Here is a 15,953-nt window from a genome sequence, read left to right on the forward strand (position 1 = left end):
AGTAGTGTGGAGCAGGAGGACATCGCAGGGGAATAGGTTTCCTCCTCCTCTCCCAGATTTTTGTGTTATGACTGGGCAGCTTCTGGACTGGACCGGTGTCAGTGAGATGTGGTCAGAGAGGGCAGGCTCCGTGTGGAATCTCTTACATCAGCTGTGTATGTGTTCACGCTTCTGTTTTGTTTTTCATTACACACACAAACCCCCACAGCTGATGGTGAAAACTTCATCAGGTTTGGAATGTGCTAACATGTGTCACTCAGAAAAAATGTCCTAATAAGTACTCGCGCATTGAAATGAATGTGACACTTTTGCACTCGAGGTCAAAGCCGAAATAGAATGAATGCCTTTTTTGGAAACACGCTCTTCTTTTCCTGGACTGCAGCAACATCTGTTTCCTTTGCATCAATACGCCTAAAAAGCTTTCTTGGACGTACATGAATACAAGCTAATGGACTGTCCATTAGCCTCAATGAGCAAAATGTAAACTAATTTAAAACAGTGAAATCAGTCCATCTCCTGATGCATAGCAAACTTGTCTCTCATTTTTCCTTGAAATGCCACTGAACATTGAGCCGAAGCAGCCCCTTAATGATCTGTTTTGGGAGTTATGCTTTATATAAGAATTCTGAATTAGTAATAGGATCATGACCAACTGAGACATAATGCATGTGGGTGTGAAGGTTTGCCTTGTGTGAGTTGACAAGATATGAGATGCCTTACAGCAAACAGCATATTGGTGTCTCTTGAGCGCAGTGCATGAGCAGTGCCGTCCCATGATGCAATGGAGGTGAAAGGTGGCTTGGTTCTCTTATGTCATGTTGCCATTGTTGATTCCTTCCAGCAGGTCGTCATGCTTCAGGACCAGCAGGAAATGGAAGTGATCACTTGCAATACAGATGTACCACCTGATTTATGGTGTTGCCTCTGTATGGCTGTGCACATGTTAATCCCTGAAATGGTCTTCACAGCGCTCGCGTATGAATTATATTTATCATTGTTATTCCATTTATTTCATACAAATGTAGAGAGTAATTTATATATTTTTTTCCCCAGAACTTCAGAGCAAGCATTTTCTGTCATTGGTTTAGTCCAGAAAGCCTCTACTACTGTAGCGTATACACTGATTGCTCAGCATATGTGCAATCATCTGTGCAGCGAAACTTGGGATTAACTGTGTGTAGGGTTTCCACCACTCAAGCAGAGATCAAGCTGCTCCCTATAGCTGCCATGTTATGTAACGTGTGAGTGTAAACGCGGCTCGGTCAATAACCAGATTACCACACAACACAGATCAAGACGCCTGTAGGACGGCGATCTCACCACACCTCTGTTTTTCATCCTCGTCTGGTTCTGCTGCTTGTTCTTTTCTTGCTTATAGCAAATCTGTTTTGCTAATGTCTTTTTCTTATTGGCGAGACTGGCTAATGATGATACCCATGTACTGCTGTCATTTGTCACTAAAGATCAGAACAGTATGCACTGAATTAGGAAGAGAAAATCTCATGCCCTTTTAACAAACACTTTTTTTTATTTTAGATTTTTACATTGGATCTTGTGTAAAAGTGCTCTTAGGGTCTCAGTCTCAGTCTTTGTGAATAATAAATTTACACTTCAATTACTAGTTAGACAATTCAGATGTGATGATTTGTTTTAGTTAAAGTTGGATGCACTTTGGTGTCTTGATGTAAGAAAGCAAACAAGTTGTTGCTAATGACCACTTTTACTGTTCAGTTTTTTCTATGAAATATTCCACTTAGCACCTTTTCAAAAGGCTACAGCTGGAAAACCGTTAGTGATGAAGGCATACTGTAAATGGGAAAAATCATCAGTTTGACTTAAATTTTGATGGGAGTAAATTCGCTCATTTCTACATGATGATGTCACTGGACAGCAGCCATAGTGAATTATGTATCTTCTACGGATGTTTGTTTGATCCACTAGTGATACTCTTCCTAATCTTGCAAATGAGATAAGAACTGTATTTACACCACAACATGGATAGAAATACCTGGTGTAAAGTGGTAAATACACCAAGCACCACATTTGCAGCTTGGCTTGTTTAAATGCTGTGACGTTGATGTCGCAATTTTGCAACAGTGGCGCCTAAAGTGTGAAGTTACTACTGCACTCTAGGGGTGAATTGATGGCTTTGGATTTTATATAGAAAACAACCAGAATCAAATCAGAATCAGAATCAAATTTATTGCCATGGTCAGTGGGGAGCCCGCTAACTAGGAGAGTGTTTTGGAATAACGTGCAGTCAAAAAGTAAATAAATAATAAAGTAAAATAAAGTAAAATAAAAATAAATAAATAAATAAAATAAAATAACAACAAGGCTGTTCACGAATTCAACTGTCTGACGGCCGAGGGGAAGAAGCTGTTCCTGTGACGGGAGGTTCTGGTCTGGATGGACCGTAGCCTCCTGCCAGAGGGAAGAGGGACAAACAGTCCATGTCCAGGGTGAGAAGGGTCGGCTCTGATCCGACCTGCGCGTCTCTGGGTCCTGGAGACATACAGGTCCTGAAGAGGTGGCAGGCTGCAACCGATCACCTTCTCAGCAGAACGTACGATGCGCTGCAGTCTGCTCTGTCCCTGGAGGTGGCGCTGTTGTACCAGACAGTGATAGAGGAGGTGAGGATGGACTGGATGATGGCCGTGTAGAACTCCACCAGCAACTTCGTCGGCAGTCGTAGTTTTCGTAGCTGCCTCAGGAAGAACATTCTCTGCTGGGCCTTCCTGATGAGGGACCTGATAGTTGGCTCCCATTTGAGGTCCTCAGTGATGGTGGTTCCCAGGAAGCAGAAGGAGTCTACAATAGGAATAGGTAAACCAGCCAACATGAGAGGGGACATAGAAACTGTTACTCTCCTGAAGTCTATGACCATCTCCACTGTCTTCTGGGCGTTGAGCTCCAGGTTGTTGTGGCTGCACCAGGAGAGCAGTGCCAAAAGGGACCAATTCGGTGATCTGACTCTTTGGATTTTACTAGTTCCCTGGGTTCAGACTAATGTTTTATTTCAATTTTCAGTCTGCTGTTCTCCACCTTTCTTAGACATTCAAAGTGTTTCGAGGGTTGGGTGGAAGTAATAGCTTGCAAACTGGTTTTATATTAAGTGAACAAATCCCAGACCTGCGTATCGAAGTGTCACATGCGCTCTGTTGACACATGAACTGGCTGTGTCGTAATATCCAAGACGTATCTCAATATTTCGTCAATAGTTCTACTTAAGGTTTAGTTTTGGATTTAAGAATTCTTATACTTTGTGAGACCCTTTGGGTACAATATACAACATAATGTACTGTTTTGCTGACATGTGACTTAATATTTTCTGTACTTTAAACATTCATCAACTATAATGCAGTGTGGGTGTCTGTGTTTGGTTTGGGGGAAGGGGCTGGGTGTGTAGTTTTTGAGTTAAAATGTGTACCATTTGTATCCATCTAAAATCAGTGATAGTTATTTACAGGTAGGATGTAGAATGATTTGTCTCCAAATTATGGCATTCATTGGGTGTGGTAGCCCATCAAATATTCGCCCAAATGATGCCAACTTTTATCCAAGCCTATTTCTGTTCTTCACCATTCTGGCAGTGTGACTTCCAAGTACAAAAAAAGAAATGTAATTAATTATTGTTATTCAGAACATGTGATGTATTGTCAGAGAGCAAGTGTCGCACATTCACTCCCATTTTCCAGATCCTGTCCCGAGCCCTGACTTAGCTCCTGGTTAGTTTTATGTAAAAACCTGGCAAGTGGCTAGCCAAACTGGGTGCTGGTCTGAATGATGCCTTTTGATGGTCAAACGTGAGAAACATGCTACCAATCTAACCTTCACCTGCCCTGACATTAAAGTGAAGCCAAAATTGGGATGACGCAGGGACACCACCTGAAGGTAATTACTAGGGTTATCACAGAATAGTGATTCAATAAGCAAGTGCAAAAATACTTTTCATGCATTCATAAATGCTGTAATTTCCTTTAATTATCCCAAGCCTTTAAAGTGTGGCTTGTCTAATGCTGTTTCCTTTCAAGGCTGCTTTGTCTTGCGTGTTTTTAATGCCATAATAATCTAAATACATGATCATGTCTCACCGCCAAACTCTCTTATAAAAGGACATTCAAAGTTTCCACCTGTTGGGCCACATGTTGTTCTTTCACACAGAAGCACTTCTGTGTCGATGAGGACATTCTGGACACGTTGTGCATTGGAGGTTTGTCAACAGTTAGGAATATAAACTAATGTTTCACATTACAATCATTTTCGATTCGAAGATCCCACTGAGATAGTGAGTCTCATAACGTCTTCATTACCAAGGCAATACGAAGTACAATTACACTGTCCTCCCCAACTGCTTCATTCGACCATTCTTTCACAAAGTTATAAAACCAGTTGAGCGTTCCACATATTCACATCACATGAAAAAATTAGCCATAACAAAGAACCTCTCATGTTCATTTTACTGGTCTTGACTGAAATGAGGTAGATATCGTGATATCCTTTTACATGAAATGTAGCACTTATGTCTCCTTTTGAAACTGAGATTATGATGGACTCTTGAATTGACTTGCTCGTTGTTGGTGAAGGAAAGGTATTTTGCACTCAAACTTGAGTTTAAAAATAATTTCTGTGCCCTTTCCAGGGAAATCAAAATAGTATCAGATGTTACTTAGGAAGAATGACATAAAACGTTTCATTTTTGATTAGCACAACAGTCTGTCTTCCTTCAAATGTCCATTTTTTAGGTATTTTGCACACATAAAATCGAGTTTAAACATCACTTCTGTGCCCTTTCCAGTGAAATCAAAATAGAATCCGAGGTTACTCAGGAAGAATGACATAAAACCTTTCAACAACAGTCGGTCTTCCTTCAAATGTCCATTTTTAGCAGTCAGTACTTAGCGCAAAGGTCCTGACACTTCCCTGGATGACACACTTGTTCTGAAGCTGCCTGCTGCCTCATCGGTACGCCCTGTTTACCCTTTGTTTCATTACTCACACAGCCAAACCATGCACAGAGGGCGTGTCAGACCCGCTGAAGTCACACAGATAGTTTATGTGCTGGAACCAAAATAGAACTGACATATTTATAGATCCCAATCCAAGCCAATCAGTCGTCCCATTTTAAAAACATTCAAAGTGAGCTTTTCAGCTGTTTTTGGAAGTGTTTTCATGTTGGTTTTAAATAACTTTTTTTTTAATTCAACTGCTCTTGGATGATTTCCCAACAACCTCTGAGTGAAATCCATTAATGAAAATATAATATGAAGCACAATTTGAAGAGATCAGTTATTATGACAGTATATGTGAGGGAGTCTCATCTGAGTATAGTACTGCGTGATTACAGCATTTATTTTATTACATTTACTCCAATATCCTTCACTGACATGATTATGTATCTTGGCATATGTATATAAATTAAGCTATAATTTTATTTTCTCTATTTTGAGACAAAGAAATTTAATCTTTAACCTGGTATATTCTTATTCATAAAGTGTTGTTGACTTGTTGCTACTATGAGCAGCAACCCTTATTTACCCACCTCTCACTCTTCAATAAAAGAAAATTGTGCAACAATCTAACATTGTTAATAATGAAAGGCGAGCCAGAAAGAATGTTGCGTAGTGGTGAAGATAAGATAAGGAGAGTGTAAAACAATATAAATGGATATATTGCCAAACCAGGCAAGAAGATGGGTGTGTCTTATGGGCTTCATCAGATGGAGAAAAATGACGGAAAAGGTTGAGCTCTGCAGTGGCTGGCAAAGGGAGTATTGTTGCTCTGTTGACATGTTTCTGCTGTCCTGGACTAGGTCATTGTTTGCCTGCTATTCAGGTGTAGTCTCTTGTTCTGTGACCCCCAACCACTGCCCTTGTTTCCCTGTTAACGGCAAGAGTTCAAATTTCACATGGTGGATGTTGTAACCTTCAACTGTGAAGATAAGTTGCCCCATTCCACATGTTGAACCCAGTTGAATGTGTGGAGCGGCAGGCGCTGCGGATGTAAAACCAGTGACCTGAAAATGAATCGGAGTTCAACACAATTAATACAAATGGGTACACAACTGCTTGAGCATTCAGAAAGTCCTTTGGTTAAATGTCAAAAGTGTGAATTAGGTTTTCATCGTGTTTTTTATAGATGCTTTAAATTGTACTTTTGTGCATTGCAGTGCATAGTGTTCCTTTAATTTAGGTCACACTATACTGACTGACCCAGCTTGAGTCTCTTACACAATGAAGCGTGACAAAGCTTCTACAGTACAAACATCTTTTGGTTACTGAACACTAGACACAATAGTCATTCAGTATTTCCATTTTGTGCCTGGTTTTAAAGTGAGCAGGACAACTTCTGTCTATTTCTTTCAGACTGGCAAACTATTTACAGGAAGTCAGTACAGGATATGACCAGCAAATGAAAAAGAGATTTTGGAACGAGGAGAAGCATGAGAGAGTGATACGCGGTAGCTCACGGGGAGAGGAGGCGATCAAGAGGGAATCAAAATAAGGTTAGGTAAATTGAGAGGGGAAGGGAGTTCACCAAAAATGCCAGCCGAAAATACAAAACCCTGGAAAACAAATACCTTTAGATAACCCTCTGTCTCTCTTGCTGTTGAGTAAATGAAGGATGTAATCTCAAAGTAAAACTAAAAGGACATTGCATGATAAAGTTGTTTAATCGTTTCCAGCACTCCAAAACTGTGTCTTTCCTTGTAATTCCACGTCTCGAAGGGTAATAAAACAATCAGTTTGGATGATTTTAGACCACTGCGATCAACTTGCTAGTCAGAGAAGTCCTCTTTTGTTTAATGCGCCTTTTTTAAAAAGTTACTGTGTGGATAATTCAACATTATAATTCAAACAAATAAGTTACATAGTGATGAGAATTCCGGATTGCCTCATCCCAATATGACCTCTAATAAAGCGGGGTTTCCTCTATTCCTTTCCTATTCTTGTGTGAATATAATTTGATAGCTCAGTTTAAATGTTTCAATTTATGTCAAGTCAGTGTGAACACAATGGGTCAGGTGGAAAAACATGCCTCCTCGAACACATGAAGCTGGAAGTCAAAACAGCAGATGAAGTTGTTTTTCTTCTGGCTTATTATTATCCGGGGATCAGATTCCGTAATCTGCCTTGAAGTTCTTTTCCACCCCCAAAAAAAACAAGGACTCTTTGAAAATTATTGTCGGGGAACTGTGGAGCTTTCAATTTCTGTTGTTGATGATCATTTCAGAAGTTCAGTTATTGTAATACAGGTATGTAATTCAGTTAATTTCAATTATTATTTTTTTGTGCATAATGCCCACAGCAATTAGAGTAAATATATACATCATAAATAAAAATAATAAATCATTTTTAATTAATAAATACAAGTGAACTATGAATGAATTAATGTATATGATCATTGTACAAATGAAGAAAATCAGTTGAAGCATAGAGTTGTAAAATATGTGGTTGTAAAAAGTGAGTACTTATCTTACCGGACTGTTCTTTCGAATCAATTGAAAATGGTTTTAGACACAGACCCATTATGGGAGAACAGTTCTCTGCACGGAATAGACCCTGCGTTCACCTGCCTGTGAGTGCTTCCTTTTTTTTTTATATTAGCCTTTCAGCAAATCCCTTGTCACTGGCGACCTCTATATTTGCAGAACATCATAAATTCTCTTGTCTGTCCTCCTTCCACATGTCTCCAGCTTCTCAAGTGTGTCCTCTGCTTTAACAAGTTTCCGCTGGACTCTTTCCGCTGGAGCTTTTAATCTTATTAACACGCTCTGTTATCTCATTCACATTGTTCTCCAATTTTCAATCCTTTACTTGGTACTCCTTACTAAGCTGAAGTTGATTATACACATACTGTATGTCAAATACCTTGGACAGAACTAGTGGCTCATCTAGTTTGGTATTCTGTCGACTGTTGGTCAAGGTTTCCAGATTATTTTCTGTTTTGTAATTTGGGTTAGCCTTTACCTTTGGCAAATTTTAAGCTTACTCGGTAGCTTTTTAGTACCACACTGCTTTTAAACACAGACAATTGCGGCCTTTTTTGTTGGTTTAGATTCAAAAACAGCAGCTGCACTGCACAATCACAGAAATGTGAAGGCGTTTGTTCCAGTGAACACAGAACAGCTCTCCTCCTCCGTGAGCTGAAGGCTGCATAGACTAACGTGTGGCTCCAGTCAGAGGACTGAATTGACCCTATTCATGTCCACTGCGAGCTGCTGCAGTGGACAGTGGTGACCTCTGCCTCCTTCCGTGATGTAGGCTGTTCTCGCAGCTCCACGCCCACGTGTTGTCAGCGGCTCTCATTACGTAAGCCCCACTGCCAGACAAAAGCTCAGCCATCCTAGACACAAATCACTGCCCTGTGTTGGCAGCAGCATATTTCTGCGTAAAACACACATTTTGGTAACTTTCAGCCCTACTTGTTGCCAAGAACAAGACATTTGACCCCTTCTTGTCATGCCCCTGGGCATGCTGAGTATTCTATGGTAATAGACACTGAACTTGTAGAGTTTTTCGATTTATAAATGGCCACCAACTGATTTGATTAATTTCATCTGTTAAAGCAAATTAATCAAATGCAGTTCAAATAGAGAACATGTACTTGCCTCAAGTGCAGAAGCTTTACCATCGTGGCTCTTCACAAATGAGGGATCTTAATCGGCTCAGTGGAAATAGTTTCTTGCTGTACAATGACAGCTATAAGCTGGAGGTAAAATTCTCAGTATATTCTCCAATCGATCTTTCTCTCTTTTCAACTCATCCCCATGGACTCTAGTTATAAAGGCTGAAGGGCAGGATTCTGTCTCAGGGAGAGATATAGCTCATGTGATTCAGGCATCTCGTAATGATGTTCCCAGAAGCTTTCAATATGTGTACAGCAAGGACGAGACCAGGGGCATGTTACGTGCTACATCCCTGTACCTTCAGTGGCCATCATATTGTTTTAAGTATATTGACTTATGTTTGCCACAGTCTCACTCAGGACCCATGATTCCACAATTCTTATGTCAATAAAATAGCTTCTCATAATTGTAGCATTGATTATTGCATGAAAAGTTGGATAATATTGTATGTTGCAGTCATGCCTTTTAACCAGCTCCTGTCTGATATAAAGGTTTTTCAGGGGGACTGTTTATTCTTTCTCTGTTATTGACAGTATGGTAACAAGAGTCACATTAATATTTGAAATATCTTACCCTTCAACCCCATTGACATTGTGTCCAAAGATGGTCCCTTTTCCAGTGGTTCTCAGTATTTTCTCGGGTATTCTCATACTTCTTTCAAATAGTCTTGAGAAAAGAAGACTATCTGGGAGCCTTATATCTGAGGCTGCAGTTCCCTCTTGAGATGATTATCTCACAAATAATAGTCACTCACAAAGGTCGCTTCCACTGAGCGGTGTTCTTGCCCTGTGAGCCCGGGAAGCCCATAATAGGGACCGGAGCTGAGGTCGATGGTGAGTCTAAAGTGAGAGCGTGATGGAGAGGTGTAAGAAGAGTAAACTCGTGACTCATCAGGCGCAGTGGAAAAGCTTCGCTGAGTCAGAGAAGAGGCAGGGACACAACATGTTGGAGGAAAAATGACTGTTGGTGCAGTCACAGCGGAACCAGCCTGATTTCAGCAACGTCATCGATTTATCTTTAGTTTCTGAGTTAATTATATTTTAAGTGATTTTCTTGATGTAATGCAGTGTAATTTATTATTTATTTCTCTTTGATTCAGCACCCTGCACTTAGTCTTAATTACTTTCTATCACTGTACTGTTGAATCAGCTGTAACAACCTGCTTATCTTCGTCTCTTTACTTCCAACAGGATTGATAATTCAGATAGCGAGAGATTGGCTTTATTTATCCCACAATGGGGAAATTTTGCATGTCGGCATGGTGACGGGAGTATTGGAGTCCAGGTGCCCCGGACTCTAATACTCCCTTGCTCTCTGTTTTTGTGTTCGGAATACTTTCAATAGTATTCACTGACCTGGAACATTATGATAAATTGATTGTGTTTTGTAGTAATGAGTACAGATTACCCTTTTTATTTTCATGGGCTTTATTTGTCATTACAACAGTATAACCTGTTTAGTGAATGTGTTCGGACCCTAGGTGTGGCTAGCAAGGTGTCATGTTCCATCAGAACCAGGCCACAGCTAGTCTTCAGAAAGTCAAACAAGGTCACAATATGTAATGCAACACAGCACAATACATCTAACACCGCCTAGGCTTTTCATCTTTCTGCTATCCTCCTTTTTTGGTTCCATATACAAAAGTTTGTTTTTTTTCTTTCTGTGATGTCTTCCAGGTGAAGAGGACAGTGTAGCAGCTCATTGAGGTTGTGAGCGGAGCCCTCCCCCTTTCCCTCTCTGCCCTGTTGCTGAGAATCCTGTTTGAATTTTTTTTTTCTGCACGGAAGAACCCGCCAACTGTTGAATTCATGATCACATGACCGTGGATATGGACGCGGTCCTGTCCGACTTTGTCCGTTCCACTGGAGCCGAACCGGGATTGGCCAGAGATCTGCTAGAAGGTGAGACACTTGTTCTAATCTGGCCACTTCTGCAACTGATGTAACTGTTTCACTGTTTCTTCCGCCAGGTCTACTACTACGTTTAAGCCATCAAAACTATCGCTAATTCTGAGCTAGCTATTTTTACTACGACTAATGCGACCCGAACTACTCCTGCTGTGACATCTACTGAAGCTGGCACTTTAATGACCAATGCTGCTTCTGCAAAAACTTTATGAGCTTGAAATTGTAAATTACTGAGATCTAATGTAATTTGAACGCTTAATTATCCGGTGTTTAATTTTCTATTAGGCGACACCTCCTTTAATGACTCACAGGCTGCAGATGAATTAGTTTCTCCTTCTCAGTTGTCCCATGTTTATGTTAATTGCACCATCATGCATGATGAGAAGCTATAGCTGGAGTCAACAGGGCTGCTGTTGCCTAGCAGCAACACAAGTTGTGGATAAGAATATCTGTCAGCAATGTTGAGTTCTGCAATGCAGCACACAGCAGCAAACCAGAGAGCAAGCGTCAGTGTTGTTTGTATTATTTAGAAGTAAGTCACCTGGCCTTCACTGTGTCTGTGATTGATAGCTGCAATTTACTCCATACAACCTTCAAGTTGTCATGCTGGACCTGACAAGCTGACTTTGTTTCTCTGCAGGCAAGAACTGGGACTTCTCCGCAGCCCTCAATGACTTTGAGCAGTTGCGACAGGTGCATGCTGGGAATCTTTCATATTCATTTACAGAAGAGAGGACATATCCACCGCCTGAGAAGGAGATGGCCAGAGTGGGACGGCCAATATTGCAACGTCAAGATGAAGTGGTGCAAGGTGAGGCAACGTCACGCTCTTCATTCGCCAACAATGATTTAGACTTGTTTTGTGCTGCACGCTTGCCCTCGGCGAGAGCAACCAAGAATGCATCCAACACAAATTGTAACTCTACAAGAACAAGTGTCCCCTTTCCCAAAGCAATGTCATCCTGCGCAGTTCTCCCAAGACTTGGAGCCAAGATATAATCATTCCTGAATACGAAACACGGATGTTGTTACTCTTGGAGCGCTAATAGAAGGGCCAAGGGCAGTGTACATGTGTTTCTAAGATTTGAGTTAGCATAGAACAACGTCCTGCAGGAACCGTTGTAGCCCCAAAGTGGAATCTGTTTCAAGGTTCTCTGTAATAAGTCAGACATGTTGACAGATAGGGATACACCGCCAACATTTTGCCTCTCCATAAGCCTGCCCATGATTTGCATAGATAGAATTCCAGGGCTCAGCCGCGACTAGGTTTCGTCATTGGATAGCTCAAGGATTGATTGCCGGTTTTTGCAAATGATGTCGTCCTTTACCTTCAAAGGCCTCCTTCACAACCATCAGCACTTACTGATGATGAGGATTAGAACTTTTTCAAGCCCCACTCTTGTAAACTGACACATACTTACACAAAAATAAATTTCTTCAACATCCCACATGACAAATTCATTTTTTTCTCTTTGGTCATCATTAAAGCAGCCACAGTAATGCAACTGCTGTTCCAACTTAGTGTGGTCCTGCTAGTCTCAGCAGTTTTGTTCCTCCTGAAAACAGTAAATAAATCAATGATAAATCACAACCATGCAGTAAAACCGAGCTCGTTTTTTCTCTAGCCACCGAAAAGCGGCTGTCGAGGGGCATATCCCACGCTAGTTCCACCATCGTGTCACTGGCTCGCTCTCACGTCTCAAGCACTGGAGGAAGCAGCACTGAGCCACTTTTGGACACGCCACTGTGCACTTTCCAACTACCAGACCTCACCATGTACCGCGACGACTTCCGTGGCTTCATCGAGAGGGATCTCATCGAGCAGTCGATGATGGTGGCCTTAGAGCATGCTGGTGAGTGAACACTGACTAGAGTTGTTCTCTCAAGCAAGTATTGAGCATATTGCATAACATAACAAGTCAAACACAAAACATTTCATATGACAAGTCAGTTTTGACCCTTTGTAGTTAATTTACGATGCTTTGGAAAGACTCCGCCTTTGTAAAAGAGACTGAAAAACACAAGAATGCTACATATATATATATATATATATATATATATATATATATATATTTATATATATATCTTTTCTAAATTGATAATCAGCAGTAACTAAAGTAGTCAATGAAAATGTTCCTTTCTGATGCAGGGCGGCTAAATTGGTGGACAAAAGTAGTTTCAAACTGTCAGAACTTGCTGCCTCTGGCAACAAGCGGCGATGGAAACTGCCTGTTACATGCTGCTTCGCTCGGTAAGTCCTACAGCTGTTTTGACAAGACCCCAATGACTGTGTCGTTATGCTCCATTTGCACTCATTTAGAGAGCTTCTGTGTTAGCTTACGCAACAATTGTGTTTTACGACGTCCCGGAGCACATTGATTGAGGCTCTGTGGCTTAATAGCTTTAAATGATGGAGCTGGCTTTGTTCCAGACAGAGGAGTGCTCCTCCTGAAAGGTGCTTAATATGTTGAAGGCTATTATAATTTGTAAAAATGACTGCGCAGTTGGCTGGCGTTTGCGGCTATGCTTACTATGTTTCTAATTTTCATGGTTTTGAAGTACAGTTGTAATTTCAATTGCATGATAAATACATTGATTCAACACCTGTTTAGGAATGTGGGGGTTCCATGACCGCGATCTGATGCTGCGAAAATCCTTGTATGCCTTGATGGACAATGGGATGGAGAGGGAAGCCCTGAAGCGCAGATGGAGGTGGCAGCAGACACAGCAGAACAAAGAGGTATGTAGTAAATAAAGGTATCTGTGTTGGCAGGAGTTTTCCTGAGAAAATGTATATGGACAGATTTGAGTTATGCTTCCCGTTACATAGTCGGAATGTCAGGCACAGAATCGTGTGCAGTGTTATTTTTATTTCAAACTTTGTCACTAAAGTTATGTGTTATATTTTGTTTCTTTAGTACCGTAATTTCCGGACTGTAGATTGCAGCGGAATATTAGCTGCACCCACTAAATTTAAGATGAAAAATGGATTTTGTTCATACATAGGCCGCACCAGAGTGCAGTGGTGCTGTCTGCACCGTAGAAAGGTCAGTGGTGCACCCGGCTTAAAAATGTCTAAGGATCATTTCTAAACTACTTTCAACACAGGGTTCAACATCGAGACTGACTCATGAAACCAACTGGGCAATGTTCTGAACACGAATCATGAACTCGGCTCATCTTTTATTTACATTAAAGACATCAAAAAATGCTGTTTCCACCCATGTGTGCCGAGTTCCGACACCACAGCCAGTCTCAGCTGCTGTTTGAATAATAATTAAATAAAAAACAATATTTGAAGCAATGAGGATCGATGGATGGAAAGCTAAACCTTTTTTCTGGGGGTTTTAATAAATTTAAACACAGGTTTTTGTAAGTGGTTTAATAAAAATCTATACAAACTCCATTTTGCTTTTTCCATCAAGAAAAAAGACATTTTGTTGTTATCTGTTTCTATTTATCATTCTATTCATTTTACGAACATCATAAATTATATCAACCCAGTCATCTATGGTTGGGATATGGGACCATTTCTTTATTATTGCTTTCTTTTCCATGGCTCTCATAATGCCAAATAAATATCTGGTTTTAGTGGTGTTCTCTTTGTCCTGAATTCAAAAGGTATGATAATCTTTAATGCACTTAAAATATTTCCTGAATCTCTTTTCTGAAAGGAATTATTAGTGGGCAAGATGAGAATGTACGGTGATGGTGTGTTGGAGTCACTCTGTATTGTTTCCAGCAGTTGGATGTGATTGTGTAACCAGGTTTTTCCAGCTAAACTCAGGTTTATTGGTCCTCACACAAGTTCATCCAATCCTCATTTGATATAAATAGATTCTTCTCTTTTGCTTTATTTACTGAAAAGTGAGTAATTTTTTTGTTTTGTCCCTTCAGCATATACACCTGGTTAAAAACTCTTTCCAATATCTGACCATGGTGATGTCAGATTTGGAGAAACCTGAAAAATAAATTATCATTACTGAGTATGCGTTTATTTTCCACATTCTGAACAGAACATGAGTGGAGTAGGGGAAAAGCTACACACACACTAACACTGTGAATTACCATTATTAAATAAAATAATTACCTTTGGCGTCTCTGGTAATGTTGTGTCAGGATAAACGCTTTATTTCTGGTGTCTGACTAGTTTCGATCATCTCATCAGGTACAGATGTCTTTCAACTTCAGCTCATGTGAAAGAAATGGATTGCAGAATGTGTTGGAGTTGGACCTTTTGAGCATAAAAGTAGTTGCTGTTTTTGTCCATTTTTGCAGTCAATCATTATTATTTTTTGTTTACCATGTACAGAAATTTCCAAGTAAAAAATAAAGCGTCCAACATATTTTAAAACAAAATATGAATTTTGTCACTCAGTGAACTGCATTGTTTTGGTCAGTGTGTGTGTGTGTGCTTGTCGTGTCCAACCTCGCTTTCTAAAATACAAACGTGTGTGTGTGTGTGACTTTATAGTCTGGTCTGGTGTACACTGAGGAAGAGTGGCAGAAGGAGTGGAACGAACTGCTGAAATTGGCCTCCAGTGAGCCCAGAATACACTACAGCACCAACAGCACTAACGGGTAAGAGCCGGGAAAAATGAAATGACCCACCTAACAACTGAGTTCCTAGACAATGAAACGGAAACTCATTCAGTCTTTTGGTTTCAAGTTCCTTTTTTTGCCGTCCCTTGGCAAAAATGAGGGAATTTTCTTTTAACCATAATTGAATATAGAAAGTCAGGAAGTCAGTTTATAACTTTTATAACTACTCCCTGCACACTTCTTCAGCATCCGACACACAACTCTTTTGTTGTCAGCAGTGCTTAATATCACTATATTTTTATGTTTTTCTCTTCAGTGGTGAGTCCTCAGATGAACCTGTTTACGAGAGCTTAGAAGAGTTCCACGTTTTCGTCCTGGCTCATGTCCTGAAACGTCCCATCGTAGTGGTGGCCGACACCATGCTGAGGGACTCGGGAGGGGAAGGTGAGACTCCCTCCTGACTAATAAATCACCCTTGTCTTGTGGGATTTAATCTTATTTCCTTATAATAATAATCTTATTATATCATTTGTTATGTTTCTGAAGAGCATCTTAATCATGTCCTGGAATAACAGCACAGAGAGTTAGATGACAAAGAAGCATTCGTCTTCTTGGTGATTTATGACTTCTCACCCTCCATCTAATGAATTAACACCGGCGCTTGTGTAGGGGAAGCCGCTCATCGGAAATATTGTGCATCTTAGGGGTGTGTGATTTCTGTATTAGGCAAATATGTGCGCACTTTGACCTCAATTAGCCTCTGCTTTTTTGGATCCAATAGTATCAAAAGCGTTAACTTCAGTTGGCTTTTTTTTAATGGACCTGTGAATCATTTAAGAACCGTTTCACTTGATAAGAGAAGAAGAATCGTGACT

General features: G+C 40.4%; 1 protein-coding gene across 1 annotated transcript in view; it reads left to right on the plus strand.

The window, feature by feature from the left end:
* otud7b (OTU deubiquitinase 7B) overlaps positions 1-15,953 on the plus strand; it is a 32,528-nt gene that overhangs the window by 9,098 nt on the left and 7,477 nt on the right. The window contains exons 2-8 of the mRNA XM_053880876.1: positions 10,306-10,530; positions 11,177-11,347; positions 12,162-12,389; positions 12,686-12,787; positions 13,149-13,276; positions 15,011-15,117; positions 15,395-15,522. Coding sequence (XP_053736851.1) covers positions 10,446-10,530; positions 11,177-11,347; positions 12,162-12,389; positions 12,686-12,787; positions 13,149-13,276; positions 15,011-15,117; positions 15,395-15,522 — 949 coding nt within the window. The 5' untranslated portion in view covers positions 10,306-10,445. The remainder of the gene's footprint in view (positions 1-10,305; positions 10,531-11,176; positions 11,348-12,161; positions 12,390-12,685; positions 12,788-13,148; positions 13,277-15,010; positions 15,118-15,394; positions 15,523-15,953) is intronic.

Source organism: Synchiropus splendidus, chromosome 12 (genome assembly GCF_027744825.2).
Source record: "Synchiropus splendidus isolate RoL2022-P1 chromosome 12, RoL_Sspl_1.0, whole genome shotgun sequence".
Taxonomy (NCBI): Eukaryota; Metazoa; Chordata; class Actinopteri; order Syngnathiformes; family Callionymidae; genus Synchiropus; species Synchiropus splendidus.